Below are 19,961 nucleotides of genomic sequence, written 5' to 3' on the forward strand. Positions count from 1 at the left end.
CCAGTAATTTACTGCAGTTGTTTCTGTATATATATAGAATCCTTTTAAAGGGTTTGTTCACCCCCAAAATGAAAATTAGCCCATAATTTACTCACCCTCAAGCCATTCTAGGTGTAAATGACTTTCTTCTTTCAAACAAACACAATCTGAGTTATATTAAATAATATCCTGGTTCTTCCAAGATAATGGGAGTGAATAGAGTTTTTGAAGCTCCAAAAAGTGCATCCATCAATCATAAAAGTAATCCATATGACTCCAGGGGGTTAATAAATGCCTTCTGAAGCGAAGCGATACGTTTTTGTAAGAAAATATCCATATTGGTGGATGCTGCACATTGGTGGTGGTTGAGGAGAACAAATTTATTTAACTGTATTATAATATCAATATCACATTTATAAAATGCTTTTTGGGGGCAAAAATAACTTGCTTGTGTGATAGATTATTGCTTAACTATATCGTTATAAATATAAAAATCAGGAACTCATTATTAAGGCATTGTTTTCCCCCATAACTTCATTTTTGGGGGCATTTTTGTTAATTTTGAATTTTGTAATTCAAGCTATTTTAGGCATAGATAAATTATTTTCACAGGGGGGAAAAAAAACGTTTAAATGAGTCATTTTGATTATGAAAGATGATCAATGATTGACTGCAGGGGGACTTTATTTACATTGCATTAGATTGTATGATATTGTTTTATATGGTAATCATCATCATGGAGCTACAATAAAAAAAAATTACCGATATGTGAATTTCAGGCCTACCATAATCTACTACTTCATAGTAATGCCATGGTACTTTTAGGGACTTTTGTTAGTGCTTTCTCATTCTTCTGCCAATGACTAATTTTTGTTTTCTTGAAATACTTATTTAGGAGAAGAAAAAAAGATCTGCTTACTCATTCCTTGACGCTATTGTCGTGTCATCACTGTAGCAAAGGGCTAATAATTATCAAACTAGTAACAGATCGTGTTGTCGGTGGTTTAGCAACTGGATTTTATGGGCGTCAGCTTGTGACGCAGACTGTACAAACAAGCCACCAAGTGAACCAATCAAAACAGCTGCCTATGCGGCGAGAAAACGCGACGCGACGCCAGCATCCAGTCGACAAATGCGGCGTTTGCAGCGTCGCGCTCGCTGGCAGTGTTGATGAGAAGAAGCGATTTAACCTGACATGAAAGATGCCATTACAAACAGCAAAAGAAGAACTGCAGAGCCTTGGCTAGAAGAAGACGAGCTAAAAGAAGCGTGGCGCTTCAGTTGAGTTCAGTTCTGAGAGACTGGTTGACGTGAGTAGAGGAGGGCGGGGCCAGAAATGATGTCAATCAAGTTATGTTGATGTACAGACTCGCGGTCTCATCACACGCGACGCCGCTGCTCCAGGTGAACGCAAAGTGCTGAGGACAACGTAAACAAGGTAAAGTGCTCTACACTAAATGTCAACTTATGACATTTTTTTATTTTTTTAACAAATCAGTTTTGTTAATGCTTAAGTTGTGTCGTTATGGAGTTTTTAATATAGCCATGCTACAAAATGACAGTACTGTACTTTTGGCACCTTTTTTTAAATTAAGGAATAGACGTAAATGAAAAAAAAAAAAAAAAAAACATTTAAAAAAAAAACTTTTTAGGCTTGTACCATAGTACCATGTTATTCTTCAGAGTACCCTGAAACCCTGGAGTGCCATATACATACCATGGTAAATTTCAGTGCTATGGTATATATGAAAGTATGCCTGATACGATCACTGTACCACTGTGCCACAGCCATAGTATGTTTTATAAAAGAAGTGTACAGTATCAGAAAGTACTTTGTTGAATGCCATTCATGGTACACCAAAATATACCATACCATATTGATCTACCATCGTATTTGCATCTTTAAAGAATACTAAGGAATTACCATGGTAAATGCCCCCAAAATGTCATTGCCATGGTACTATAAAAAAAAAACAAATAAATATTGTACATGATATTTTGTCCTCAAAAACATGGTAATCCCATGGTACTTGTAGTTACTTTGTTTTGTTACCTCTGTTGTTATGTTTATCTCTGACGTGTTCCTCTTCTCCGGCCGCTGAAGTTGTTGTAGTGTCTGTAATCATATTTTGTGTCTCCCTCTTTAAATGTTGCTAAGGATGTGTTTGCATCCTTAGGACACCGCAAAGCATGCTCGTTTCGCACTGTAGTTCACGACCGCCAGCTACATTTTTCTGTAGGTCTGAAAGTATGTGAAAAATGTGGGCTGTCGTAATTGCCCACCATATGGAAAAATATTTTAAAGACCACTGAAAACTCACTGAATAGCTAGTGTACCATTCCCTTCCATTCCAGATTTTAATTTTTTTTATTTATAGACCCTAATTTTTTACTATTTTATTTTTGTTGTGTCGGTATATGTTCAAAAACACCTGATAAACCAAAAATGTGTCACTACTATGGTACATTTGGGTACTTTTTTGTTAGTGTGTTCTCCCTGATACAAAAAGTACCTTATTATTACCACAAAATATGCATGGAAAGAACATGTTTTTTTGTCATCTACCACGATGGGAATTCTTTGAAGTACCATACATTGACTTTTAAATACCGTTGCGTATGAACAAGCTAATCAAACAGTTCAATAGCACATGGTACTGTTTTGGTAAAGCTTATTAGGTTTTCTTATTAGGAGTCACTGACACATAGTTTATAGTGTAGAGCGGTTAGTTATATATGCATGAGAGGAACATGGAAAGTTACGTTTCATGTGAATAGATGCCATTGAACAGGCTCCTAGAAGATCCCTCTCTGCCAGCAGGGGTTAAATAAGCTGTCATTGATGAAATTCATGTGTATATACATTCACAGCCAATAAATGACATATGATCATATGAACGTGTAGCTGTAGGATGAAGAGTCTACAGTGAATGATGATATTGACTAGTATATACTGAACACCTGAAATTACTCTTGTGTTATATATATATATATATATATATATATATATATAATATAAAACAATAATAAATAAATATATATAATATATATATATATATGTATAGAGAGAGAGAGAGAGACTTTATTTTTGTGGAATATCAAATTCTCACGCCCCAAGTTGTTACTGTTAAAACTATGACTAATGTCTGTGTCATTGTAGGAATGAGAAGATGATGTCAGAGCAGCAGTGACTGTTGAAGATGAGAAGTTGATTATGAGACAGAGATTTTTGTTCAAATATAAAGTGACTGTATTAAGCTAATTGCAGTGCGTGACTGATGAGGACAAAGCGTAAAGTTATGATGCATTTTAACCTCTCACGCTACAAACCACTATGATTTTAGTTTAGCTTAACTATTTGTTAGTTAAGTAGTTTGCCTGTTTTCATTTTAGGTGCAAGAATATGCAAAAAATGATAATAATTTGCTAGTTTCATGTCTTTTGAATTTCCTTTGACATAATGAAATAACTTAAACTCAAATCAATATTTCTTCTCTATTAATGTATTTATTTGGTAAGTAGCCATGTTATAAGTTGGGTAATGTGCAGTATATGTAGAATAAAGACCTCTCCTCCTCACTTTATTTTGCAATACATTCAAGCTGACTGTACAAATGGTTGGCTTTTACACTAATTGTAGGCTCTTTCTACATCCATCAAATTGTCCATTAACCATATCTCTCTCCATTTCTTCCTGTGTTCACTCAAGTCTCGTTCAGATTGTGTGTGTCCATGCATGTGTGAGGTGTTCTGGGGTCAGGATGGACGTGGAGGAGACCGATGCAGGTCAGATGGAGGCAGTGGCCCCAGAAGAAGAGGCACCAGCTCCCAAACGCAGCAGAGGACGACCTCGCAAACCACCACAGGTCAGAGAGATGCAATGATGGATGGATGGATGGATGGATGGATACTAAATAAATTGAGTTAAACCAAGTGAATTGATTCCCTCAGGAGCCTGTTGAACCCTCAGCTCCTAAGAGGCCGAGAGGAAGACCAAGAGGCAGTAAAAATAAAGGCCAGCGGGTCACAGCCAAAGTAAGACAACTCGCTGGAGTGCACCTCAACTTAAGCTCACTGATTCTTGTTCAGACATATAACATGCGCTCTCTATCCTTCATCTGCTTTTGGATGCAGGTTGAGCCCCTGAGAGAACGAAGACCTCGAGGTAGACCACGAAAATGGGTGAGAATCACACACTTTCCTTCAAACTCACTTTTAAGTGCATTACACAAATATGAACACATGACCTCAAAAATATCATGAATTAGCAGTTTTCTGCAGCTTTCAGCATTCATAAGTGGTCTGGATAGACTAGTAGAGTATGTCTCCATTGTTTAGGTCAATAATATGACCCCTTTTAAGATGAAATCAAACATTACCCTATTTACCTGAGTAGATGTTAATGTTAAGTGCACATGATTGCTTTATTCTTTCTTGTTAAATGTCCTGTTTCACTGTGTATGTGTTGAGTTGGCAGAAATGTTTTCTTTTTTTCTCTAATTAATAGCCTCAGAAGACCATTCACCAGGAAGAACAGCAGGTAAAAAACAACATATATATATATATATATATTATATATAACATTATTTATATATATAAATATACTTATTATCAATGTTGAAAACAGTTGTGCTGCTTCATATTTTTGTGGATAAATGTTTTTCAGGATTTTTTGATGTATAGAAAGTTTAAAAGAACAGCATTTATTTGAAATAGAAATATTTTTTGAAACATTATGTTTTTGCTGTCACTTTAATGCATCCTTTCTGAATAAAAGTATTAATTTCTTTAAAAAAAAATATCTAAAAAAGATAAATTGTCATTTAACGAAGAAAGAGACATTTAATTGCTTGTCTACAGGTACAATGCTCACATTACAAGAATACAAGTGTTCATAGAAATGTTTTTCACCAATTTAAAGTGGGAAAGACTCGAATTAATAATGAAACTCGATTAGTCGAGTCGATTATTTTCATAATCCGTCATATTGATTCGTTTTTTGCTGCCCTGCAACCCATAAAGAAAAAAATGAATAGTATTGCATGATAATCATTTCATGCCGTTAAACACTTAGCCTGATAAACCTGCCAATCAGTGACTGTCAAAAGTAGGAGGTCGTTTTGAAGTGAAACCCAGAAATGTGTTCAGAAACCGTTTAGAAACTCCCCGTTACTCAAACAATTCGCAGGTTAGAACAGAACTAAATGACTCAGTGTGTTTAAGGGAAATCCAGCACAGCTCCTTACATTTCTTGGTTTCCTGTCCCAACTGTCGTGATTCTCGGGTCACGCACACACATTCCTCATGCGTTCTCTGTCCCCTGTACCTAGACCGCTGAAGGGGCGGAGTCAACCGAAGACCCGCCCACTCAGACTCCGCCTGCTGCGTTAACGTCACAGGAGAGCGACTAGAACTACCTCACTGATGACTATGATACTTCGTCAGGGGTAATTCTCCATCTCAACTGCCTTCATGTACACTGTAAAAAAGGAAAACGTGCCAGTCTTCAAATTGCACCCAAAACGGAGGGCTCAGAATCAGACATGCATGCCCTTACTACATTTCTCATTTCAAAATCTTTATTGTGGACACCTGTCAGCAATTTACACTGCCATTTTATCACATCATCTTTTCCATTATCATCATTTATCATGGATTCTTAAAGTCAACAAGATTTTAAATTCGAACTAGTTTGCTTTCTTAAAACACATTTTTGTGCACAATTTTGTTGGCCAGACTCCGTAGTATGTCTTTAAGCCCGTTCACACCAAGAACAATAACTATAATGATAACCTTATTAGCATCCACACCAGCAGATATTGGTCTGTTTATTATAAACACGCTGCGGTTTTGTCGTCTGCCAATTTAATGCTCAAGCTCTTTAAAGCAGGATGGATTCTGATTGGCTATCAGTGTTTTTATCGTTCATCAGCTGGAAGAAAAATGGATCTGAAAGTTATTCAAACAATATTGTTTCTCTGTGTCGTTATCGTTATAGTTGTGGTGTGAACTCTGCTACTCTTTTATATGTAGAATTTTTTTTGGAACTAAATCTTTATTTTTATCATTATAGTTATTGTTCTTGGTGTGAACTGGGCTTTTATCAAGATGACAACAAAAAACATGAACTTGTTTTGTTCAAGACATTTATTTAATGTTCAAGATCTTGGGATTTAAAAATCAATGCACCTCAAAATGATCTCGATGTATGGGATGATGGGTTATATTAAGTTTGTTTAATCATGTACTTCTCAGGATTCTGGAAACATTATATTACCAAAGCTTGAAATTACTCTTCATTTTAATGTTGAAACTATTTTAATGATTCATCTTTTAATGTATAATTTCTTTTTATTGGGTAACACTTTACAATAAGGTTAACATTAGTTAACTACCTTAGTTAACATGAACTAAGAATAAACAATACTTCTACAGCATTTATTAATCTTTATTTCAGCATTTACTCTTACGTTATTAAAATCAAAGGTTGTATTTTAGTTAATGCACTGTGAACTAACATGAACAAACAATGAACAGCTGTATTTTTATTAACTAACATTAACAAAGATTAATAAATGTTTGTAACAAATGTATTGCTCTTTGTTAGTTCATGCATTAACTAATGAACCTTACTGTAAAGTGTTTCCTTTTATTGTTTTAGTTTAATGTTTACAGTGGAATGAATGGATTCTATCGTGTCTGTTTACACCAAACAGAAATAATGACTTCATCAGTGATGTAAATGTTCAACAACAATCATCATAATTGTAATTCAGTACCTCAACACCAGAAACCTCAGTGAATTTGCTTGCTCGTTCTACACAATGGCAACTCATCTGTTACAGTGAAATGCATATACTGTCAATGCCGACTTTGGCACTCTATATCATTTTGGCACTATATTTTCACAATTCGCTTTTTTTTATTTTTATTGTCCAATCTAATTTGTACTGCTCTGAATTGTGTTATTGCGCTGATATGGGGGTGATGTTTACAACATGACTGATGTTTAAAGCATCTCCCATTGACAATACAGTTGTGTAAGATATTACAGTTCATATACTGCAAAATGCTCTTAAAACAGGTCAAATGGTTCTTAAAATTAATTTCAAGAAATAACTTTTTTCTTATGAGGAATTTTTTTATGTGAAGTCACCCAAGCATTGTTCAAAGGCATCATGGTATATAGTGTCAGTTTAGTCATATGCGTATGAAACATTTGACAGCGTGCCTCATAAATACAGACTCAGGTAACTTTCTTACCTCTTTTCTACATTCCTCAAAGCCCAGTAATGCTGTTTGTGCAGTCGTATGTTCATGAATAAAGTTACTTATGATCCATCAGTTATTGTCTTTATTGCATTAACCATAACTTATTCCCTAGTTTCCAAGAACACACATGCACGTGTCATAGTGTAAATATCCTTTTTATTATGTCCTTCATTGTCATAAAAACTTCTTTAAAATGATCTACCGCTGGTTTGTGGTGCACAGGATTATTACATCTACACACACACACACACACACACACACACACACACACAAAGGTGTAATCAGTCAATGCAGACTCAGACTCTGACAGAACATTTGTGTTTCAGTGAACTGAAACAGTAAGCTCATATCACATGGAAGATTTTTATAATACTGTCTCACCGATGTCTGACAATTCATCACAATTTAAATTAAACAAATGAAACTTTAAAGCTGAGATACTCTTCATGGGAAAGTTCATGTATTTCCTTTTAGTAAACACATCAATTCACAGAACGCTTTCAGCTGTGAATAAATAATAAATCGTGAGGTTCTCTCATTCACCAAACGAATAGATTTCTCACATACAAAAGTTGCATTTGGATTCCCTTCTTAAAAATAAATAATCTGCATAACTGATTATTTTATCAGTCATTCAGACTCAAGTAACACAGTGAGCCTCATCCAGTGTTTCTAAAATCATTGTTTGCTAAACTGTCGCATTATGCAGCAATTTATGTCAAAATGGTTTAACAAAAGATTTACAGAGACATTCGTTTTGCTCATGTTTCATGAATGAGGCTCAAAATGATTCGTATTACACTGAGAGATTATCTATGAAAATAAAGTCCCTGTTTGCGTGAGTGTTCATAACAGTTGGACTGATCCAGAGGACGTTTGTATTGAAGTGCTTGTCTTTTTTGCGTGTCCTTAAAATGTATAATGTCAGTGCAATATTCATGTCATTGTGTATTTGTTACAATAACTTCTGTCATTTGCACTTTGAGAGTTTTCTGGGTTTATACTAAATTCACTAAATATACTAAAATCAAAGTGGTCAAAGATGTAATGATCTCAGTGCTGCAGATTGTAACTTTGGCTTAGCAATTATTCATTAAAAAGGCAGCAGTTAACCCAATTTTTTTTTTTTTACAGTGCACTATACTGTACCAAATGTCAATTGCAAATATTCCTGAATCCCAGTGTGTCCAGTTGTCCAGATTCCGTGTCCTTGGTTCCCGTGCAGCGTGTGAGTGTCGTCATGCATTGATGGCATCGGCCACGTCAGTGAAAACAAGTCGACTGGGTTTTTGGGTTGTTCCCTGACTTGTGCTCAGTGTCTGTGGCGGGAAAGAGAGAGTGAAAGTAAACAAATATCATACGACATTGACGGAAGAACATAATAGAATAGAATTAATACACATTGAAATCTAGTTCTACCGTGTAATATTGCACAAATATCAATTTGCAAAATGTAATGAATTGTGTTGACAGGATGAGAGTGAGACTGATGAGCCAGAACACAAATGGACGAGTGTTTAAAGGTGGATTCAGTCACAGCTGCTGTTTGATGAAGATTAATAGAGGTATCAAATGGACGTATGGTAAAAAAACAAAACATATTTACAGTGATGAATACTTTACCACAAATAACAAACCACATGGCCTTTTGTCAGAACTTAAGAGAAATGAGAATGTAGAAACTGAAATTAAGATAAAGCATTAAATAATATATGGTAGAAATTATTTTTGAAAGAAACCCCATGTTGTCTATCTATCTATCTATCTATCTATCTATCTATCTATCTATCTATCTATCTATCTATCTATCCAACATTCTATCATTCTATCTATCTATCCATCCATCCAACATTCTATTGTTCTATCATTCTATCTATCTATCTATCTATCTATCTATCTATCTATCTATCTATCTATCTATCTATCCATCTATCCATCCATCCATCCAACATTATATTGTTCTATCATTCTATCTCTCTATCTATCTATCTATCTATCTATCTATCTATCTATCTATCTATCTATCTATCCATCCATCCATCCAACATTATATTGTTCTATCATTCTATCTATCTATCTATCTATCTATCTATCTATCTATCCAACATTCTCTCTCTCTCTCTCTCTCTCTCTCTCTCTCTCTCTCTCTCTCTCTCTCTATCTATCTATCTATCTATCCATCCAACATTCTATTGTTCTATCATTCTATCTATCTATCCATCCATCCAGCCAACATTGTATTTTTCTATCATTCTATCTCTCTATCTATCTATCTATCTATCTATCTATCTATCTATCTATCTATCTATCTATCTATCTATCTATCTATCTATCTATCCATCCATCCAACATTTTATTGTTCTATCATTCTATCTATCTATCTATCTATCTATCTATCTATCCAACATTCTATCTCTCTCTCTCTCTCTCTCTCTCTCTCTCTCTCTCTATCTATCTATCTATCTATCCATCCAACATTCTATTGTTCTATCATTCTATCTCTCTATCTCTCTATCTATCTATCTATCTATCTATCTATCCATCCATCCATCCAGCCAACATTGTATTTTTCTATCATTCTATCTATCTATCTATCATTCTATCTATCTATCTATCTATCTATCTATCTATCTATCTATCTATCTATCTATCTATCCATCCAACATTTTATTGTTCTATCATTCTATCTATCTATCTATCCAACATTCTATCTCTCTATCTCTCTATCTATCTATCTATCTATCTATCCAACATTCTATCCGTCTATCTCTCTATCTATCTATCTATCCATCCATCTATCCATCCATCCAACATTATATTGTTCTATCATTCTATCTATCTATCCATCCATCCATCCAACATTCTATCATTCTATCTATCTATCTATCTATCTATCTATCTATATATCTACAGACACAACAATTATTATATTATTTGATGGCATGTTTTTGCCTGCTTCGGCCTGTGTGGTGTTGTACTCTTACTTTGGAGTTTGGTCCTGCTGGGCTTCCGTCTCGTCCGTGGTCCAAGAGTTCCTGCTCTAGATCATCCTGTTCTTCAGCCGGATCAAAGTTATACATAGGCATCAGCTGGTGTCTCAGTTTCTCCAGCCTAGAGAAAAACACAACACAGCTTCTATGTGGGAAACAGAGGCCAACTTTTCACAGCCTCCTGTAGAACCTTCAATTCTCAAGGCTGTCAGTGGAGCGATACAGGAATGCACATTTTCTTACCTTTTCTTTTTCCGGATGTACAGAAGCTGGTAAAGAAAAGAAAAATGTTATGCATAACTGTTATGTAAGATACAAGTGTTACATAAATTCACATATGTGACCCTGGACCACAAAACCAGTCACATGGGTCATTTATTTGAAACTGAGATCTATACATCATCTGAAAGCTGAATAAATAAGCTTTCCATTGATGGATGTTTTTTTGTTTTTTTTTGGATAGTACAATATTTGTCCGAGATACAACTATTTGAAAATCTGGAATCTGAGGGTGTAAAAAAATCGAAACATTGAGAATATCATCTTTAAAGTTTTTCATTTATGTTCGTGATTGTGCTGCATACACTCACTAAAATAAATGTTTTATATATTTTATGGTAGGAAATGTACAAAATATCTTCATGGAACATGATCTTTACTTAATATCCTAATGATTTTTGGCATAAAAGAAAAATGGATAATTTTAACCCATACAATGTATTGTTGACTATTGCCACAAATATACTCGTGCTACTTATGACTGGTTTTGTGATCCAGGGTCACAAATTACATTCTAAATTAATTAAAACAAACAGAATAATATCATAAAAGACCAAATAATTTCACCACAGAAGAGAGTGTTACATTTTAAACGTGTGTATCTGCTTAATTTTGTCAACTTTTAGAAGTACACAAGCATACCGTTCAAAAGTTTTGGGGTTGGTAAGATTTTTTCATGTTTTTGAAAGAAGTCTCTTATGCTCTCTATGGCTGCATTTATTTGATCAAAAATGATAATAAACTGTTTTCTGTTTGACTATATTTTAAAATGTAATTTATTCCTGTGATGCAAAGCTGTCCTCAGTGTCACATGATCCTGCCTAACATGTTTGTGGAATCCATGCTTTATTTCCCTCACCATAACAACAGCCAGCCCAATGACTGTGATGATGCCAAAGGGAACGAGCACCATTCCCATCCCAGCGCCTTCCACCGACGCGACGGGAAGCTGCGTGGAGTTCAGGCCCGTCCCGTTGGCGGACCACGTGATCCTGGACGTGATGTTCTCCGGCTCGGTTCTGGGCTCTCCTGAGCTTGTGAGAACAGGAATGAAGGTGGTGAGGGGGAGGGTGGGGGCTGGGAATGGGGTCCGGGTTTGGGTTTGGGTTTGGGTGGACGTCAACAACTGGGGTTTGGTGGTGGTCAGAGACATGGTTGTTGCAGGACGCCGGCGTGGAGGCGAGCCGAGTGTGTTTTGAGGGCAACCCTACTGGGATTCAATCCTCCAATGGGCGGCGGCCATGAGGCGCTCGCGGTGTTCCTGAACTCCGGCAGGAATCCTGTGGAGGAACATCACTTAGTGTTGGATCGAATTTGGCTTTGTTCTGAAACATGGTGAGTAAACAAACTTAGGGGTGCATGAAAAAAAAACTAGAAAAACAGAAGAAAATTAATATATTTATTTTATTTTTGTATTTCATATTTTTGTTCTTTAATTTTCATTCTTCTTTCAAAAGAGAGGTTGAAAATAATGGGGTTAATCACATAGTTTAATTCAATTGATAGCCATAGATTTGTTTCTTTTCAGGTTTATTTACATTCAAAATATTCTAATAAAAAATAAACAATCTAACCTAATAGAAACATAAATGTTTTCCAGATAATATTTTACACACTTAATTATATTTTTTATTTTTAACAGTATAAATGTATACATGAAAATGGCCACTTTTTATACTTTAGTAAGGGGTCCGTCCCTCTCATCATATTTAGCATGAATAGCATTACTTACATGAAGCAAGCGAACAATTGATTATAATTTACCGTTTACTTATTAAGCATAAAAATACAAATACTGGAGAAAACAGTCCTTTTAAAAATAAATAAATACTATTTTTATATATATATATATATATTTCAGTACTGATTGAAAAGTTTGTGGTCAAAAGATTTTACTGTTTTTTTTAAAGAAGTCTCTTCAATGCTGCATTAATTTGTTAGAAATACAGTAAAAACTGCAATGTTGTGAAAGAATATTGCAATTTAATATAACTGTTTTCTATGTGAATATATTGTAAAATGTAATTTATTCCTGTGAATTTTCAGCATCATTACTCCAGTCTTCAGTGTCACATGATCCTTCAGAAATCATTCTAATATGATGATTTGCTGCTCAAGAAACATTTATGATTATTATCGATGTTGAAAACAGTTGTGCTGATAATATTTTTGTGGAAACCGTGAAACATTTTATTCAGGATTATTTCATTAATAGAAAGTTAAAAAAGAACAATATTTATTTGAAATAGAAATCTTTTGTAACATTTTAAAATGTCTTTACTGTCACTTTTGATCACTTGTAAAGAATCCTTGTTAAATAACTTAGTTAAGATTCTCTGAAAAGAATGCGATTTGGTCAAATGAGATAGAAGTGCTAAACTCAACGAGAAGCATTTTCTTGACAAGTCTTTTTTCTTTATAAATATCTGAGATTGAACCGAGAAATGTGTCATTGCACTTGAAAGCACCCAATCAATTAGAAACTTAAAACAGGGGAAAAAAGGGGGATTTTAGGTTCATTCAGGTTTGGATAGTTTAGTGGCTCAGTGAGAAAATCTGTGTGTGATTGCATGCTCTTGACTGAATGTGTGTGTGTGTGTGTGTGTGTGTGTGTGTGTGTGTGTGTGTGTGTGTGTGTGCACGCGCGCAAGTATAAACCCTGTGGACAACATATGGATGTGTGAACTTTTAAGATACTGTTGGCAAACCGCAAGCTTCCTTCCACACTACAACCGTTAGGATCCGTGTGTGTGTGTGTATGTGTGTATGTGGATGTGGGGGCTGGAGGCAGGAACGAGACTCGCCGCTTAAAATAGAGAATAGGAGAATCTGCTGTTGAGATCTCGTGGATGTGAATGAGAATGTAGAAATCTCCTAAACCGCAGACTGTCTCCATTCACAAAGAGCTTCTCATGCTGTTAAAGGGACGTCAAAAAATAAAAGTCAGTTATTGTTGGTTCACCTTCATAACAAACTAAATCCAATGAATAATCCAAGCCATATGATATCTTGATGAAAATTGGATTTAAATTTCAGTCACACAAAGCTATTGTATGACTTCAGGGGACTCGGAATATTGTGCATGAGTCGTATGGACTATACTTTTATGACACTTTTATGGTGCTTTTCATGACACTTGTATGGTGCTTTTCATCCAGTAACAGTAAACTTTCGTTGTTTAAAAAAATAAAATAATAATAATAATACGGGTTTGGAATGACAGGGATTCAGAACAGTAAAATTCCCCAATCTAGATATGACCATTTTGAAAAATATTTAGCTTGATGAACACAAATATACAAGAATTTCCAAACAAAGATGAACGGCTTTTGGTGGCATGAATCAACTTTGGTTCTAGAATTTAAAATTTGATATGTACAGTTAAAAAGTGTGTTGTGTAGTTCTCTTACGAGAGGTCTCTCGTACTGCGTAAGATATCTTACGCTAGGGGAAAATCCTTTTCCGCGAGATATTGAAGCCAAAAATTATCCTTAATTTTGTAATAATGCAAAACGCGTTGCAGCAGCAATGCAGACATAGGCGAGACAGCTCGCGCGCCTATTGGCTGCTCTGCGGCAACTGCAGCAGCCTATCGAGCGAGGCCTGGCGTGACGTCAGACCCAATCAGGGCACTTCGCGCCCGCTGCGTCACGTCCCGCCGAAATGGGCGTGGTCTAGGCCTATAAATATCGCTCGCAGGCAGCTATTATCTGATTTTTCATCCTTCAAGCGAAGCACACGCATCGCTGGAGCTGGATAAGAAGCCGCGCCGTCTGAAAGAGAGCACCTTCAGCGGGACGAGTCACTGAAGTCGCTGGCCGCGCCGCCTTCCTTGCCTTCCTGCTGCGCTTTCCGGCATTATATCCTTTCTCTGCTACTGTGTTTATGTATGTGTGTGTGCTCGCCGCCGCGACACACACTCCCATTGCACTAAAAGAGCTGGGCGTCTTTTTCAAGACGCCCCTTTTCCTGATCACGCAGCTCTCGCACTCGCTGACGGCGACTGCCCTCACTGCGAGTTAGGTACTGCCTATGGTGACTCTGAGGACTCACCTGGCATCCTTCTCAGAGACTGCTCCTCCGCCCCCCCCCCCCCCCCCCCCCCCCCCAACCCGCAAAGCTTGCCGGTTCGCCCGCTTGCCTTGCCTGCTTGGGGGACGATACCTGTTCTCCCTCTGTTCGAGCCGCGCACACCGCGCCGCTCACAGAGGATGTCAGGAGCGGGCGGTCACGGGGCTAGCTTTCTCTCTCCCTCTGTTCAAGCCGCGCAAACTGCGCCGCTCACAAGGGAGGCTGGAAGCGGACGGTCGGGGTTAGTTTTTCTTTACGTTATAAGAAAGCTACCCTGCCTTCTGCGCCCCATTCATGCGTCACTCACCGGCGAAAGGAGAAAGGTGTGTTTTTAGTCCCTCTGAGGATGGACTGACCTTCAATTTCTCATACATATTCCCAGTTCCCTGATCATGCGACTGGAAATATCAATATTGCAGCAGGCGAGCCTGTTTTAATACAAGCGCGCCTGCAAGCATACGCCGAAGAAAGCATGTGACGCTCTTATATGCTCGTGCATCCGAAAACCTTTGCGTTCCCCCCCTGTGGCTCAGTGGCGGAATCATTGGTTTTTCTCACGAGAGACCGGAGTTCGAATCCCGGTCTAGCGGCAGTTAAAATTATGCCGCCAATGCTTCGCTCTGTCAGTTCCCTGAAAAGCGACTGCAGACGTGCATTTTGCAGCCAACGAGCGCGTTGCACAACCCGCTCGCCTGCACCCAAACACCGTTTCTATGGTTTCCGTGCGTCACTGGCGAAAGGAGAAAAGAGCGTTTTCTGGTCCCCCCGCGGACGGACCGACCTCCTCTTTCTCGTACATTTCTCATTCCCCTCTGAAGTTCGGGCGACTGGAAATGTCAGTATTGCAGTGAGCAAACCTGTTGTAATACACGCATGCCTGCAAACAAACGCCAGCACGTTGGCGCTGTCTTATGCCGTCAATGCTCGCTCTGTCAGTTCCCTGAAAAGGTGACTGCAGATGTGTATTTTGCAGCCAACGAGCGCGTTGTACAACCCGCTCGCCTGCACCCAAACACCGTTTCTATGGTGTTCTGTGCGTCACTGGCGTAAGGAAAAAAAGGGAGTTTTTCTGGTCCCGCTGCGGACGGACCAACCTCCTTTTTTCCTATACATTTCCCATTCCCCTCTGGAATTCAGGCGACTGGAAATGTCAATATTGCAGTGAACAAGCCTGTTGTAATGCACGCAGGCCTGCAATAAACGCCAGCATGTTGACGCTCTCTGTTTCTATGGCAACTTCTCGCTCGTTCAGTTCCAGTAAATGTGACTGTTCCAGTGTATCCTGCAGTAAACAAGTCGGTTCTGTCACCCGCTTGCCTGCACACAAACGCCGTTTTTACGGCTACCCAGATAAATCCCATAAGTGTGAATTTTTTCTGGTGTCCCGGCCACGGCCGATGGTGCTTTATGTGTAAGAAGAATGCCCACTGCCCAGTGCCCATCTCTACACACAAGCACAGCCCGTCACACAGGGCTCGCGCACATGAATCGGCTCAGACCGATTGCGCTTCAAACATGGTGAATGTGCCCACTAACACCACGTTATGCATGTCTCACGGTTTCTGTAAAAACGAAACCAACGTGCACTCGCTTCACGCAGGCGAACGATGCTTTCGGTGTGATAAATGTGCCCGCTGTCCCGCGCCCACATCCACACATAGACATGACAGTTCCCACGGGAACCGCCCAGCCCTCCCCCTCGCGGTTAACCACCGCAGAGGAGTCGAGCGCGGGCAATCTGCCCGCTGTCATCAGCGCGCCCCATGCCTCAAATGTCACGAGCGACACGCTTGTGTTACAGCACACCGAAGCTTCTCCATCGCTGAGCGAGCGGAGCGCGCTTCGTATTCGACCCCTAGCTATCCATGCAGACGCATGGGCAAAGCTACCCGGGGTTTTCGAAGTGGGTGCTGAACATTATAGAAAGAGGCTATTCGCTGCAGTTTCGCCGACGCCCTCGCCGCTATGTGGCGCGCGTCGAGACCACGGTAAAAACAGAAGTAGCACATCTACTTCGAGCCGAAGTGACGAAACTATTGAGCAAAGGGGCCATAGAACCTCTCTCTCAAGATCAGAGCGAGGGAGGGCTATACAGCAGATACTTCCTGGTACCGAAAAAAGACGGGGGTCTCAGACCCATACTAGATCTAAGGCAACTGAACAAAGTGCTTGTGAAGCGACAGTTCAGGATGCTCACGACCAGGCAAATCCTTGTGCAGATTCGCCAAGGAGATTGGTTTGTGTCAATAGATCTGAAAGACGCGTATTTTCAAATACAGATAGCGTCACGTCACAGGCGATATTTGAGATTCGCCTTCGAGGGCCAGGCATATCAGTACACAGTCCTGCCATTCGGTATGTCCCTAGCACCCCGTACATTTACGAAGTGCATGGATGCGGCGCTCGCACCCCTCAGAATGAGAGGCATGCGAGTGCTGAACTATTTGGACGATTGGCTGATTCTAGCGCAATCTCGCGCAGTGCTCATAGAACACACGACCATTTTACTCGATCACCTCGAGGATTTGGGTCTGAGTGTCAATTGGGCGAAGAGCTCCCTGTCACCCAGTCAGAAAATATCTTTCCTGGGCACAGAACTGGACTCACTATCCATGATAGCGCGACTATCACCACAGCGCGCGGTAGACATTCGACGCACAGCGAACTCTTTTCGCTGCGGCGCGTCTGTCCCGCTCAAGAGATTTCAGAAGATGCTAGGTCTCATGGCCTCAGCATCGTCAGTGCTCCAGCTGGGTCTGCTCCGCATGCGCCCGCTGCAGTTTTGGCTGAAAGCGCGAGTCCCACGCGAAGCGTGGGCTCCCGGTTTGCTTCGCCTCAGGGTCAATCAGAAATGCGTTACAGCTCTGAAACCCTGGAAAGCGAACGACTGGTACCAATCAGGTGTAAGCCTGGGGACTTCCTCGAGGGTGAAAGTGGTGTCCACGGACGCGTCCACCTCGGGATGGGGAGCGCTGCTCGAGGGCAGACCGTTCTTCGGCCAGTGGTCAGAACGGGAGAAGCTCCTGCACATAAACTGCCTCGAAATGCTGGCAGTAGACAACGCGCTGACGCGTTTTTGTCCCCAAATAAAAGGTCACCACGTCTTGGTCCGTTCGGACAACATGTCTGTGGTGTCCTACATAAATCGCCAGGGCGGCATCAGATCCGAGAAACTGTACAGGCTGGTAGAACGCCTCCTGGTATGGGCTCAGTGCAACCTGCGCTCGCTCAGAGCAGCGCACGTGCCAGGGATCATGAATATAGGACCAGACAGACTGTCCAGGAACAATGTTCCGGCAGGCGAATGGTCTCTACACCCACAGACAGTCCAACTGCTGTGGAAGAAATTCGGCAGAGCGGAAGTGGACCTGTTTGCGTCTCAAGAAAACGCTCACTGTCAAGAATTTTTCTCCAAGAGCAGGAGCGCGCTGGCCCATGTGTGGCCCCGCCGCCCGCTCTATGCTTTTCCCCCCGTCTCTCTCCTGCCTCAGGTGATAGAACGGTTCAGGGAAGAAGGATGCTCAGTACTGCTGGTAGCACCGTTCTGGAAAAACCAACCTTGGTTCCCAGCCGTGATGCAGTTAGCAAGTACTGCCCCGTGGCCAGTACCAGTGAGGAGAGATCTCCTCTCACAGGCCCGCGGCTCGATCTGGCATCCTCACCCGGAACTATGGTCCCTTCATGTCTGGGCCATCAACGGGTACATGTTGGACTCCCTAAAGGAGTATTAAACACGATCACGCAGGCTAGAGCTCCGTCTACAAGACGACTCTATTCTTCGAAATGGTCAGTGTTTTCGGGCTGGTGCACAGCCCGTGGTGTGTCACCCACAAACTGTGATGTGACGGAGGTGCTTTCCTTCCTACAAGAGCTGTTGGATGGGGGCAGGGCCCCCTCCACGCTCAAAGTTTATGTGGCGGCTATAGCAGCGTTCTCAGAAACAACGCTTGGTCAGTCAATAGGAAGGAACGATTTAGTCATCCGCTTCCTTAGAGGAGCTAAGAGACTGAATCCTCCCAGACCTCCCTCAGTCCCCGTATGGGACCTTTTCTACGGTTCTGGAAGCCATGAAAGGTGCGCCATTTGAGCCTTTACAGTCAATCGATTTGAAACACCTGTCTTTCAAAACGGTGTTTTTGCTGGCTCTCGCTTCAGTGAAGCGCATAGGGGATCTGCACGCGCTCTCTGTGAGCGCGGCGTGCATGGAGTTTGGGCCCAATGACTCAAAAGTTATACTCAAACCTAAGCACGGTTATGTTCCAAAATCCCTCAACACACCGTTTAGGGCGCAGATTATCTCTCTGTCAGCCCTACCGGTCCCTGATGGGGAAAGAGACGCGAGCCTCCTTTGCCCAGTCAGGGCATTACGAGCTTATGTGTCTCGCTCGTCTGTTTTCAGACAGACGGAACAGCTCTTTGTTTCGTTTAGCGGACGTTCTAAGGGACTAGCCGCGTCGAAACAGAGCCTATCCAGATGGATAGTTGATGCTATAGCGCTGGCATACGCCTCCAAGGGCATGCAGTGCCCTTTGGGTGTCAGAGCGCATTCCACGAGAGGCATGGCCTCTTCGTGGGCCTGGTCAAGTGGGATTGCCTTGCAAGATATTTGTATGGCGGCAGGCTGGGCCTCCCCGTCTACATTTATAAGGTTTTATAACCTAGAGGTTCCCGCCCTGCAGGCCAGGCTGCTGTCGGTCTAAACTACCAGTATTATCTGACCTGATGCGTTCAGCTCAGAATGCTGCGTTTGCTGAGCACAGCTCAATGTTCGACAGTTTAAAGCTGGGCAAACTGTGTAAGACCCACATTTTTCCCCATCAGTTCAGGCCGTACCCCGCCCTGTCTGTATGATGAAATTCGCGTCCCATCGACGCTACTTTATGTGGAAAAGTGAGGCTGCACCCCTCCTTCTTTCCGGACTCTCTGTGAGTTCACTGAGTGATTGTGCACTATATGTACCCCGGGCTTTCGCCCTTGGGTCTTTGGTGTCAGATCTCAGCATGCACGGCGTTTTACATTGGGTCCCCTAGCGTAAGATATCTTACGCAGTACGAGAGACCTCTCGTAAGAGAACGTACTCGGTTACTAACGTAACCTCGGTTCTCTCTAGAAGAGGGAACGAGTACTGCGTATCTTGCCGTGCATGCACACGCTCTGGTTGCTTCGATGATGAAAAACCAGATAATAGCTGCCTGCGAGCGATATTTATAGGCCTAGACCACGCCCATTTCGGCGGGACGTGACGCAGCGGGCGCGAAGTGCCCTGATTGGGTCTGACGTCACGCCAGGCCTCGCTCGATAGGCTGCTGCAGTTGCCGCAGAGCAGCCAATAGGCGCGCGAGCTGTCTCGCCTATGTCTGCATTGCTGCT

The 19,961-nt window shown here is 40.8% G+C and overlaps 2 protein-coding genes across 2 annotated transcripts in view; one reads left to right on the plus strand and one right to left on the minus strand.

Moving 5' to 3' along the window:
* Nucleotides 1–1,103: 1,103 nt before the first annotated feature.
* Nucleotides 1,104–7,323, plus strand: LOC309474189 (uncharacterized protein). The gene is made up of 6 exons (XM_082136592.1): nt 1,104–1,417; nt 3,689–3,845; nt 3,931–4,014; nt 4,114–4,161; nt 4,487–4,519; nt 5,310–7,323. Exons 2-6 carry the CDS (start codon nt 3,741–3,743, stop codon nt 5,388–5,390), a joined length of 351 nt encoding a protein of 116 aa, XP_081992718.1. The 5' UTR covers nt 1,104–1,417; nt 3,689–3,740; the 3' UTR covers nt 5,391–7,323.
* Nucleotides 7,175–19,961, minus strand: part of cUnh3orf18 (chromosome Un C3orf18 homolog) — an 18,977-nt gene continuing 6,190 nt past the window's right edge. The window contains exons 4-7 of the mRNA XM_082136581.1: nt 11,380–11,800; nt 10,485–10,510; nt 10,236–10,362; nt 7,175–8,570 (exon numbers count right to left, since the gene is read on the minus strand). Of these exons, the coding sequence (XP_081992707.1) occupies nt 8,490–8,570; nt 10,236–10,362; nt 10,485–10,510; nt 11,380–11,673 (528 nt within the window). The 5' untranslated portion in view covers nt 11,674–11,800 and the 3' untranslated portion in view covers nt 7,175–8,489. The remainder of the gene's footprint in view (nt 8,571–10,235; nt 10,363–10,484; nt 10,511–11,379; nt 11,801–19,961) is intronic.

The sequence above is a fragment of the Leuciscus leuciscus genome (assembly GCF_965113295.1).
Source record: "Leuciscus leuciscus genome assembly, chromosome: 14".
Lineage (NCBI taxonomy): Eukaryota > Metazoa > Chordata > Actinopteri > Cypriniformes > Leuciscidae > Leuciscus > Leuciscus leuciscus.

What these genes read in the sequence shown, in the direction of transcription:
- LOC309474189 (XM_082136592.1), top strand. Translation starts at nt 3,741, where the DNA reads ATGGACGTGGAGGAGACCGATGCAGGTCAGATGGAGGCAGTGGCCCCA. An exon ending in GACCTCGCAAACCACCACAG is followed by an intron (nt 3,846 to 3,930) that starts GTCAGAGAGATG and finishes TGATTCCCTCAG; the next exon opens with GAGCCTGTTGAACCCTCAGC. An exon ending in TTCACCAGGAAGAACAGCAG is followed by an intron (nt 4,520 to 5,309) that starts GTAAAAAACAAC and finishes CCCTGTACCTAG; the next exon opens with ACCGCTGAAGGGGCGGAGTC.